At 29.4% G+C, this 13,481-nt stretch overlaps 1 protein-coding gene across 1 annotated transcript in view; it reads left to right on the forward strand.

Annotated features, from left to right (window-relative positions):
• The first annotated feature begins 11,492 nt into the window (after positions 1-11,492).
• The window catches only part of LOC129956521 (hepatic leukemia factor-like), a 29,671-nt gene continuing 27,682 nt past the window's right edge, over positions 11,493-13,481 (forward strand). The window contains exon 1 of the mRNA XM_056068443.1: positions 11,493-12,007. Within this exon, the coding sequence (XP_055924418.1) occupies positions 11,578-12,007 (430 nt within the window). The 5' untranslated portion in view covers positions 11,493-11,577. The remainder of the gene's footprint in view (positions 12,008-13,481) is intronic.

A 13,481-nucleotide genomic window follows, 5' to 3' on the forward strand; every position in this document is an offset into this window, starting at 1 on the left:
ATTATCATAAACTATAATTTTGTCATTACCTTCAAAATTAACAATTGGGCCAATTTTGCAAATTTTTACAGACATTCTGCAATCAGAATGTTCTATATTCATTATTCAAGTTTAATATAAAATAGTACTTTCTTTTGTTGTGATAAGATGCAGTCCCTCAAAGTTGGTTGCAATATAATCTATAAACAAGGTTGGTGTACAATTCGTCGCCCAAGGAAGTTAGTTAAAATGTATAATTCACGCTTCGAGTTGCATTGACTTACTATTACCACTTATGAGTGCCAAATTCCACAACTGTAAACTCGAAAGATTCCTCTAGACACCACAAACATACAAACACTTACTTTCATAAATATAATGTGAAATGTTAAAAATCACACTCAGGAAATCAATTGAAATATTTAAATATCACCTGGAAACAATAGCTATTTCTGATATTTTTTGACAATAGCAATCAATTGCATATAACATACAACAGAAAAGGAGCAGGCATAGCTAATTTGCACCATGTTTTGTATAGGGTAAAATGTTTTGACAAATTTGACGCGCGACATTTTGACACAACATTGACTATGTTTAAGTTGAGTACATAAGTTTGAGAGGAAAATAATAATAATAATAAAAATACTAAAATCTATTGTAGTAATTTTAAAAACTAAAATCTTATTTCCGCATTTTAAATATATTTGAAGAAATTAACTATCCTTCGCAAATATATTTCTTTCAATCAAATGCAAAAAATAATGTTTTTTGGTAGAAAGTACGAGTTTATCGTTTAATTTTTTATTTATATTGAAGGAAAAAAATCGTCTGCTTTTCTTATATATTGGATTTTGTCTCATGCGCATTTAAATGTTTCAATTACAATTATTCACTGGAGTAAAAGGAAATTTAGAAACAGTTTTTTTTAAAAAATATTAAAATCCTTCTACAAAAAAACACTAAATCTGGCTGCTCATATCTTTGAGAATACGATAATTCAAAAATACAGCGATCTAGATAAGCTAAGTTTTACTTACAGCTTTGTATTTAAATTTATACATCTGGATCAAATTTTTTGGGAAAAAATCAGCCAATGCGCTAATTATTTGGCAATCTGATAATCGTGCCAAAGTGAAAGTAAAAAATTCAATTCAGCAAAAGTGACTTTCTCATATGCTTCTTAGACTTTCCTTATCTTGACTTTTTGACTTTCTCATATCTCTACTTATAATAAAGATGAATGTGTGTGTGTGTGTAAGCATTTTGCTCATTTACTCATGATTCTGTGAAATTTAGAATTCCATTCCGTGCAGAATTTCCAAATTGACTATTGAAGTCGAAAGTGGGTGGGGAACACGAAGTATTTGTTTCGATAGCAGAACTTCATTTCTTAAAAATATCAAGGAATATATACTAATGAGGGAAATAATTAAATTAATTTTTTACAATACTTATGAGGTCTGTAAATAAATGTTTAAATTTTGAATCGCTTTTGATTTTACAAAATGCGGAAAAAAGGAGTAAAAAACTTAGAGAGCAGGATAATTAAAAGAAAGATGAAATAAAGCCTTTAATTACTAGAAAACTATTATTTTTGGAGTGCGTAAAATTCTGGCACTTCCAATTATAAATCTCTATCTCTACTAATAATAAAAATAAAAGTATGTGTGTGAGTGTGTCTATCTATCTGTCTGTGTGTGCATATGTGTGCTGCCACTCTGCAGACCAAATTGTTTGACTTACAGCTACCAAACTTGGCACATGTTTACTTTGGGTGGTTGAAACATGTAACTCTGGAATATTTAAAATTATTTTAATTAATTAAGAACTAAGTGAAATTTTGTAGATTTTCCGTGATAACTTCAGAAAATATCGCAGTATAAAAGTGATTTTTATATCACTTTAAAATTCAAAACCTTATTTTTTCATAGGAATCCATTATTTTACCGTATATATATATATATATATATATATATATATATATATATATATATATATATATATATATATATATATATATTCTAAATTTCTAATCAATTTTGAAAAGGTATTTTAAACACAATTTTTAATAATAGATTTCATAAAAAATATAGTTCCATCTGCACGAGCACATAATGCCCGCATAAAAAAAAAAGAGAAAAAGAAAAGAAAGCTTTTATCAAAGTGTAGATATCTTGCTAACAAAAGCTAAAATAATAATAATTCTTAATGCAAAACTAAATTTAGAAAAGTGTAATTAATAGGATATGTCTGTATGAAACAAAATAAATATGATACATGATACTTTCAAGAAAAATATATCAAAGAAAAAGTTTTCTGTGATTTTAAAAATATCTACCTTAATAATTCAATAGTTTTTGTGTTATTTAAGGCAAGCATGGTTTAATACATACAGGATGTCCACTCTACACGAGGCCTAATCGGGCCTTGATGTCATGGGACTGATTTCATTAGAAAGGTCCATGTACAATATAAACAGAGCTTAACTTAAATAATTAAAAAAAAAAAAACACCGCTGAATGTCAGACATTTTGAAGGAATCATGGATATAAAGTTCTATCTAAATGACTTATCAGAAATTGAATATAACCAATATTCCCGGCGAATCAATGGTCGTCATAGGCGGCTAGTAGTAAATAAAATAGTTATTTCGTTTTTTTTATATATATATAAAACGTTTCTTTTTTCCATTTCATTTGGAGGTCTTTTTAATCATTTGAATGAATTTCGACATTAGGCGTCTGTGATTTTATTCTTTGTTGCTGTTTACATCTTTTGACCTACAATTTAGAGTATTTTTATTCCTAAAAGTAGCTCATAAAATTAATTCAAGAGTAAATGAAATAAGTGTATTCTTCTCATCGGACAAAAGAAATATTTTTAAATAATTAAAGAGGATTCGAACTGTAGATAGATAGGAGATAGTCTGAAACATCGTAGCACGATTATGCTTTAGACTAGATTTATCTGCTTTTATTTTATTTTAAAATTTGCATCTAATCAAATGGTAACGATAATGAGTATCCAGACACAAAAAAGGTATTTAATATCATTGTAAAAGCAATGTTGAAAAAATATACAAAAAAAAAAATTTTTTTTAAGCTATTATAAAATTCCGGAAAAATTCTTAGAAAAATAAAATTAATTTCACGGTAAAGCTTAGTTTTAAATTTCAAATTTAAGCATAAATGGTTTAAAGGCAGAAATATGCCCCTAAATTATTGAAGAAAAACATGAAATTTTTTCCATTAATTTTGAACTAAATATTTATTTAGTTTAGATAAATTTTCTCTGACTTCCAAGACATTATTGTTTGTCGAATTTGATAGCTCTGAGTTTAACTTTCTACCTTGAACAGGGTCTGAAACAATTTTTACTTTCCGTGAACGTAGAACAGATAAAGTGTAGTAATTGTCAAAAAAGTTCGAACTCGTGATTTTGACGAATCTCCACGTTTAAGACCTCCCAGTTCGAAAAACATATTTTTGGAAAATGTCCGTCTATCTGTGACAAAAATAGCTTAAAAATGCTTTGAGCCAGACGAATGAAAGTTGGTACATGGTCTTAATACAAAATTTGTAGATTTATATCCAATTTTGAGTGAAATCTGTTAAGAGGAAGTCCGTCTGTCCGGCTGTTCGAATATAAGTAAACACGGTAACTACAAATGATGAGAGCTAGATGTATAAGATATACTTTCTCGCGAACGTAGTATAGAGAAAATATAGTAATCGTCAAAAATTCCGACTCGGGATTTTGACGAATCTCCATTTTTTTAGACCTGAGTTCGAGAAACACATTTTTGGAAAATGTCCGTCTGTCTGTGACAAAAATAACTCAAAGATGCTTTGAGCCAGACAAATGAAATTTGTTACATGGACTTAATACAAAATTTGTAGATTTATATCAAGTTTTGAGTAAAATCTCTTCAGAGGAAGTTCATTTGTCCAGCTGTTCGTATATAAGTTAACACAGTAACTACAAAATGATGAGAGCTAGATATATAAATTTAACATCAATAGTGTGGGCACTTGTCAAATTTTGAACCAAATCCAACAACGAATTGACTGTCTGTCGGTCTGTACTTTCAGAAACATGTAAACGGATAATTAAAAAACGCAAAGATTTAAATATATCAAATTTGGTATGGAATTTAATTTTGTGTCTACAATTGCAATTTTGTGTCAAACCTTTATTCCAACCAATTGAGAAAAACGTGTCTCAAGCACAAATTCGATTTTCAGATACTATTAACGGAATACCAGGGATTAATCGCCTAAAAATTCGCCAATGATGGTTCGATAGATTCAGTAAAAACTCTTAATTCACGACAAAAGTTAATATTTCATTAACTATTGTACCCCAATGCCAAGCAAGGCATTCTCTGGCATGTTATTTTTATTAGATTGTATGCGAGAAAGTTTTGGAAAGATCACTTTCGTTGATTCAATTCATCGTATATAATTAATAAAAATTATCACATCGAAATTAATGATAATCTTTCCTGCAAAACTACTTCCTGGTAATCAGTAGGAATATAATTCGAATACTGAAATGAAAATCACTATTTTAAGATATAAAGATAGATTGTTAATTATTATTATTATTATTATTATTATTATTATTTGAGATTTCATTCTAACTATAAACAGGTAAAATGCTTTTTTTTCTCTCATTTTTCTTTGAAATAACTGATGGTTCTAACGATTAGTTTAGTCCCCGTTATCATTTGTTTTTTGTTTTTTTTACAATTTCTCCCTATAAAAGATTAAAAATAATTGCTTCAGGCATGAAAAACATGGTTGTCCGTTTTAACTGCACAAAAAAACAGCATTAAAATTCATCTCACGTTTTTGACCCAAAACAAAACAAAAAAAAGCGAATGCATTAGATCATAGAAACCTGCACTTTGTCCGAGTCGATTTTCCTTACGACGAAATTACCCAATCGCAGAGCATTGCATCGTAAGGTAACCACCCCTTCCTTGCGTGTTCATAACCTGTGGGAAGCATTCCACCTGTCCTAGCCGTCTGACCCTCTTTGAATCGATGCTCTTCCCTCCTTCCACCTGATTGGGTACCCGGAAGTCACCGCAGCGAAACGATTGGTTGAATTCCACTATCTTTTGACCAATGGTGTGTGGCGGTAATAATTGTCACGAGTAGAAGTTTGAAATGACTGGGAAAGGAGATTTTTTCCCTAAAATTGGGAAGAATATTTTGAAGTAAGGGAAGAATCTTAGTTGCTTTTCGAGGGATTTTGCTATAAACTAGCAGATTATTATTATATTAAAGATTATAAAATAAGGAATATCGCTATTTATGCTTATTAATATTTATTTAACAATATTAAACACGAAGCTTAACATCGATGATAAAAACAAGAGCTTGTTATTAATTTCATACAAATCAACAATTCGAATTTTTTTCCCCTCAGCAAATATAACAAATTACACTTAGTACATAAATTAGTACATAAATCATTCTTTTGATAAAATTTAATTATATACTTTAAAAAATAATCACGCATATTTTAAATTTACTTTAGAAAAAAATAAAGATTTGAAGCTTTAGTTTCGTAGTTTGTACTCAGAACGCACTTTAGTTTTTTAGTATCGTAGTTTGTACTCAGAACGCACTTTAGTTTTTTAGTATCGTAGTTTGTACTCAAAACACACTTAACATTATCGCAGTCACTAAAACAATAAAAGTAATAATTATACGATATATTTAATAAATATTTTGAAAAATTATTAAAAATCTGAGAAAAAAACTGTGTGGAAATAAGATTGTTATCACTGAAAAAAATAATAATAACTTTTTGAATTTTTGAAGGTGTAATATTGCTTTTTGTTCAATAATATGCTCCGATGGTATTGAGGAAAGAAGTTAACATAAAAATCGATTTAAAAATTAAGAAAATCTCTCTCTTTTGCGGAGGATTACTTATAATCAAGAAATAATTCCTTCCCAGATTTGGGATCAACCCTGTAGAGTATTTTGTACGATTTTGAAATCATCCAAGTTGTAATCTACCAACCTATAAATATTATTATCTTAAAAAAAAGTATCTCCACTTATTTTTAGTATGTGAAAATTCTGTGTTTTCCTTTCTTTTTTATGGGACCATTATGTTATAAAGCCGCAATATTTTTAAAAATCTTTAACTGTCTTTAATAAATATTGATTATTTGTGCTTAGTATTTTACAAACGTATCAATTTTTTAACACAAACGAACGAGATTTTTCAATTATGAATTTTAAGTATTTCTCATATGCGAAGCATGAACAAAAATATTATAATCCTACAAACATTTGACTTCCAAATTTTTAGGAATTTCTACATTTTAAATCTTCTTTGAGTTCGAAAAAAAATTATTATTATTGTACTTAAGATTGTTTGTATATGAACGCGATTACTAACACAAACAAAAACTCTATAAACTAAATGAATACAATTTAGCGTATTACATTTGCACAAAATCTGATTTCTCACAAATTCTGGAAGAAATTCACGAGAAGGCAGTCTTTGCGTCCATGTAGGTGTTGGCCCGATAATTCATTAATACAATGGTAATAATCATTAATATGATAGTTCAGTTTGTTAATGAATTATCGTGCCATTAACTAAAATATTTGCTAAATTTCGAATTTTGCTTTCTTGTACCTGAAGCATTTACAACATATAGGATGAGAAAATGTTATATCCATCGAACATTTGATGAATCTCCGCTTTTCAGACATACCTGCGTCAACTTCAACATATAAGCGTTCTTTTATCTGTTCATTTATATTATTATATATTATATTTATTATTATATTATATTATTCTATTAACTGTTCATTTTACTATACATTTCTGTTACTTTCTGTCAGCTCCACTAAAATAATAGTAAAAAAAATGGATACACTTTGCTATTTTTAAACTTTTAACAATATAATCTAATTTCTCATCTAAAGCAATATAAAAGTTGGCATTCTTCTTCATGTTAATAGTATTTAAATATAAATATAATTTTTTTTTCCGAATTAATTTAATGCATTGCACGCTTTTTTGAAATTTGCTTTGCTAAAAATGATTTGTGTAAAAGACAGGATAGTAATTCGCATTATGAAACAAATTACTAACATTTTTTGTACAAATTTAATAGTAACTTTTATCAATAAATTTGGCATTCATCCAGAATTCTTATGATTTTTATTATCGTTCGTGATTCATTTAATATTTGTTCAGAATTCTTACGATTCTTTCAGACTGTTTAAAATATTTTTTTTAAAAAAATGATTAAATATAGAAATATACTCCACAAATTTACTATCTTTAAAAAGATAATTTTCTGAATATTAAACTGATGTAAAAATAATTTTTGTACTATAATATTTTTAGAAGTTATAGCGGAAAAATCCAAAGCTCAGCAGACATTTGCTTAAATCCCTTTAAGTCACTTCGGTAACGTTGTCCGGCCAAAATTTCACCCACGTGGATATAAAGGTTCTCTACAAACAAGTGCTCAATACAGACTAATATAGATCAGTCTTACATATGACGTCATGGTGTCTCTTCGCCATTATTCTGCGAAACATTGCTCGTTAAGCGAGTTACTTTTTTACATTTAGTTTTGCTCTTTATGCGAATCACTTAAAGAGAGGTGCTCGATAAGTGAGTTACTTTCTTACATTTAGTTTTGCTCTTTATGCGAATCATTTGAAGAGAGGTGCTCGATAAGCGAGGTTTGACTATACTGTAACATAATTTTCATAGCACTACGTATGACCGTTTTGTACTATGCAAGGTAGCGTAGACAATCAACAGTGCTTAGTGGGTACCTTAGTTTCGACCAATTGAAACCAAAATTTGACAAAGAACTACAGTTTTTGTTACAAGATGACCTACCAAATTTCATTTATTTAAGTCTTTGTCTTTTTTGAGCATGCGAAATTACAGACTATCAACCCTTTGAAACAATTGGTTTAAAATTTGATAAGTATCTATAGTTTAAATGCTAAAACCTTGCACTAAATTTTTTCTAGCTGTTTGCGTTCTTTAACAATCATTCATATACTCGCAAATATACAGGTCAATAAATTATCATTCCCTTGACTAATCAAATTTCAAAATTTAATTATTATGCATAATTTTTATGATAAATTTATATGTTAAATTTTATCCACAAAACTCTTTGCATTTTTTAGTAATCTCCTCACATGCATACGGACAGACGAATTACCCACTGACAGACTTCACTCCGATTTTAATACCAGCATATAAATTTAGTGTTAAGAGAGCATACCAAATTTCAATAATATAGCTCAAATGATTTCAGTAATATAGCTCAAATGATTTTTGACTAAAAGAGTTCACAGCCAGGCAAACAGACAGTCCAAATTCCAAAAATGTATTTTTCGTTCTCAGGGAGATCTAAACTGTAGAGATTCTCAAAATCTCGATTTTTCTTAAACAAATAGATTATTGTGATTTTTTATTGTTTTGTTAATTGCAGAGATGAGATAAATTTGATTTCTTTATTGATTACAGTACTCTTTCTTTGCATAGTTCATAAACGTGAAAATAAAAGTGAATTGGTTTATGTAAATATGAGAGGAAATCGAGAATAAAATACTTTCGCTATCTATGAATCTGCACCAAAGAAATCAATTTTTAAAAATATCCCTTTCTTTAAAAAAAAAAAAAAAAAAATACTGAAATTTATGAAAATTTTTTTGGCAATTAGATTAGCAACATTAAATAAGCAGTTTTTTTTTTTTTAAAAAATTCTAAATTGGTGTAAGAATCAATTTCGTGCAATAATAATTTGAAAGAATTATCACTGAAAAAAGCCTAAATCCCACTTAATTTTTAATTAATTAAAATCCTAATAAAAGTTCCAAAAAATCGGTCCAATGTGCACATTTCCACTTTCCAAAGTATATCTGTATATACCAAATTTGATAACAATAGGTCAGCTTATCTGTCCTGTACAGAGCCAAAATATATGCCATCTTTTATAATTTCTAGAGATGATTATAAAATGTAGTTGTTAAAACTAATTAAATCAAATATGAAAATTGTATGCTGCAGTAATTTGAAAACGCTAATAAAAATGTGAGATTAAATGTATGATTAGTCAAAATGTATTAGCAGATATGAAAATTGTTTTTAAAGGGCTTCTAAGAATTTCAACTCAAATGCTCCGCCAAGCTTAATATACCTCTGACCACATGATATCATGAAAATAATAAGAGACCTTAGTTTTTCTTTAAAAGCTAAGTAATTACGTTGAAAAGTCAAAATTTTTGGAAATTAATTTTTTTTAAAATTTGATGTTAATAAGTTTGAGCAGGTTAAATTTAATGTTTGAACTGGTTTCTTTATAAAATTCTTCAGAATTTTGTTTCCAATTTTTAGGAAGTTACACAGATTTTTATATTTGCATTACATACGTTTTAATGCTATTTTACATTTTAATGCTATTAGATACTGTTTTCTCCACTTCTAATCTTTGATAGAATTTTCTTACGAAAAACCTCAGAAAATTAAAATCTAATGCTTAATTTTTTTTTTTTCAAATTTGGTGCAGTAAAGTATCAATATATTTTACAATTCCTGAAGTATAGAATAAGTAATCTATCCGTTTAGAAATTTTTTATAGTTGATTTATTGCATCAAAATGTGAAAAAAATTGAACATTTCTCGTTATTTATCATTTGAACCTCTATATTTAAAGGATGGGTAAAAAATACAACTTTTATTTAGTTCAGGAACTAGGTAATGTAGTTTCTAAGCTAACTGCAAAATTTTAAGTAAATCGTGTGTTAAACCTCTAAACTAGAAGATTTTTGCTGTACATCTCTTTTTAGCCCCCCCCCTTCTCCAAAAAAAAGCCCTTTTTTTCCAATTTTTAAAAAATCTTTTGTCACTTAAATGGAATATTTTTGTTTCATAGACTTTTTTTTTAAATTCAAAAATATAACTATTTTAGAGGTATTATTTCAAAAATTTCATCGTTCTTGTATTCACATACCTTCAATCCTATAATTTGTATATGATCCCCGAAACACCGCAAAAAGTCCACGCTCGATCGGGAAAAGTATTTCCCTACAATCTGAAAACGAAAACTTTTCCATCCCCGTCACGCTTCGCAAGTGGCGCAATAATAAGCGGAGGATATAAATAATAAATTAAGAGGTGATCTTTCGGCCACCCCCCATCACCCCTCCCCCGGGTTGCGCTGGCGTGAGTAACTGGCTCTGTGACCGAACCATGTGACCAAACAAATGGTGACAACTCATTAAACAAGGGTCCGGGGGTCGAGAAGTATTATTACCTGCTCGAAAACCCTGTCGCCCCCCCCCCCTATTCTGTCTTAATGTCTCAGTGGTGGCCTCGTAGAAACAGAATCAAAGTTTTGCTTGTACAGCAAGCGCTATTTCATGCTGTGCTCGTGGAGTGTTATGTGGGCAGTCTTTCTCCTAACAATGTGTTAGATGATATATCTTGCAAGGATTGACTGTTAGGACTAGATGTTTTACATTGTTCTAATCATATTTTACTGAGGCTGTTCAAGTAGATTTTTCTTTTCTATATTTTACAGAAAATAAATGGAAAATGCTCTTAATTTTGTAAAAAATTTTTAAAATGTTATAAGTAGTTTTAAGATTTTATTTATAAAAGGTTGAAAATAATTTGAGATTTTAAACTATTAGAATAACTGTTAGATTTTTTAAAAAAATGCGTTGGAATATAAAAAAAAATATTGCAACTGAGAGCTCATCCTTGCAATTTAATATTAATTGCAATTAACTGAAGAGATTGTAGCTAATGAATATACGTTGAATAAATCAACTGGAACTATAGAATTGATGATGCATTTGTGACTTTGATATTAAGAAGACATCAAAAAGAGTGATGGAAAATTAACCAAGTAACGAAACAATATTTTTAGCTATAGCATTGAAATAGTAGAAGAAAAAAGTAATTAGTATAGTAAAATACGAATGCACCACGCTAAACTATGTCATTTAAGGAAGCTGGTTAGTTATAATTGAAAATATTGTAAAAAATTTTCAAAAATAAAAATAACTATATCTAAAGATAGATAATAGGAATTATAATAAGAAAAAATGTAAAAGATAACTATCAAATCTTTAAGATAAAAAATAAATGTTGATATTTGATTTCTTTTCATTCAAGACTTGAATCAAAGTTAAAGTTTTGCCTTTTCAAAAACTTTTAGCAAAGAAAATGTGAAATGAAATTCATATAATAAAATAGTGCTCATTTCTTATAAAAAAGATAAAAGGAAAGAACTAAGGAAATTTTTTTGAATACTTATGGTAATATCGTTTATAATATTATTAAACCGAATTTTCACTCAGAGAGATCTTTACATTTAAAAATGATATTGAAAATTTAAGAGGAAAAAAATGTCTAAAAGCAAATTTTCTGAATTATTAGTTTTTTTTTTCCCCGTAAAATCTAACGTTGGTGTAATTTGAAACTCAGTCTTATCAAAACTATCAATACAAAAAATCAATGGAACAATTCTTTGACTTACTGTTTGCTCCATTGACTAGACAAGTGTGAACACAATTCATCATGGATTCTCCTACCAGTAAGCCAGAAAGCACCTGCAATCATGTGAATCCCCAAGAAGTCCCATCACGTTATCTACCCTTCCTGGAAGCCGGTTTCTGGCCTGGAGCATCAACTTTGTCCCCCTTCCTCATGGGACGGGACATGCCTCCTTTCTGGCCCATGCCCTGGTTGCCCCACTTGTGGTCAGCAGCCCCACAGAATCTGAAGCAGCAAGACACAGCCGGGCCCTTGCTTTCATCATCTTCAGCGACGAGTCCGAATCCTGACCCGTCCAGACCTGTTCCAGTCGAGTCTCCGGGGAGGCTCGATGCCCTGACACCTGCCTTCAGAACTTCTTCCCTGAGCAGTAGTCCCGTAATCAATGGGGCACCAGGATTGAATAGTCATCGAGGTTTTGTAGATCCCCTTATTGCCTTGACATCAATGGAAGGTAAGTGAAGTTTTCCTTACAACTAGTCACCTTTGGCGGCTGGCTGACTTCCTGGAAATATTAGTTATAAGTTATTTAAATAGGATTTTATATACATGGTTACATCAAATTATGAGACATTATTGTCGTGTTATCTTAATTATCTTTCATATATTCTACTCATTTTATACAAGAGCCCTTCTAATGGAAGCCAGTCCCATGACATCATAGTGCTATTAAAAAAGTAAATGTCCAGTCCATCTTTCTAATTTTCGCTGTATTGTAATTTCACTTTTTTATTCGTTTTGGAAACTGCACATGTACTAAACAGAATATATTGACTTTGGCTTGCAACAAAGGAAAACAAATCAAGCGTTTAAATATTTGATGAAACAATGAAAATGGTGCAAGTTTCCAGACAACAATATAATCTGTTGTTGGAAATCAGGCAAATTGCACAACTATAATTGATATCATTAAAAAGGCAAATTTTAAACAGGAGTAAAATTTATTTTTGTACAATAATATTTACGGAAGTTATCATGGATAAATATCGAAATTCAGTTTAATTTTTAAGTAATTAAAATTTCAAGAAATGTGTTCCGAGGTACCTATTCTCTGTCTCCGAAGTATGGTCACGTTTCATAGTTGTATTTCAAACAATTTGACCTGCATAGCACCAACATATACACGCATTCAGTTTTATTATTAGTAGAGATAGAATCTCGATTATGAGTTGTTTGGGATCATAGTCATCTCGGATAATCAAAACCTCGATAAATAAAGACTAAATTTCACATCATGACGTCATTTAAAAATTTGCCTTCCTTCTAAAATTTCTTATTTTGAAATTAGTCTGAAAGCACAATCGTGCATTAGCTAATATATTGTCGGATCAATTCTTTTTTAGAATTGTGAGATCAAAAGAAGATACACATAGCATATTCGAAAAGCCGTTAAAGAGTCCATTCCTGATAAGGAAGGATAGGATCTTATTGATAAGATGATTGACGAAATGTTTCTGATTTTCTCTGTTTCTTTTGTACTTTTCCAATTATTTCTTAAGGATATTTTCAAGGATTTATATACATATATCCTAAAAATGCATGGAATTTGCTCGCATTACCAGAGCCAGATTATCAAATAACCCAAATAGACAATTGCCTAGGTACCATGAAACTTCAGGGAGCAGCAAAAGCATCCAGATTGTTCTATGGTATTTTTAGGAAAATGTGAAATTGTACTTTCATGTGATTGAAAAGGACTATGCATTCGAATATATTAATCGTCAATTAAAATCAAGTCTTCTTTCACAATATTATTCTCACGATCTTAAATTCTCATGTTTCCAAATTCACTTGCAGAATTAAGTGTTATTTTTCTTACTTTTTCCATTTATTTGACTCAGACAACAACAGCCTTGAGAAACTTTGTGTTTAAATATTAAGAATGGTTGAAATTTTTTAAACCTTTTTCTTTAAAGCATTTATGTTAG

Source organism: Argiope bruennichi, chromosome 11, assembly GCF_947563725.1.
Source record: "Argiope bruennichi chromosome 11, qqArgBrue1.1, whole genome shotgun sequence".
Taxonomy (NCBI): Eukaryota; Metazoa; Arthropoda; class Arachnida; order Araneae; family Araneidae; genus Argiope; species Argiope bruennichi.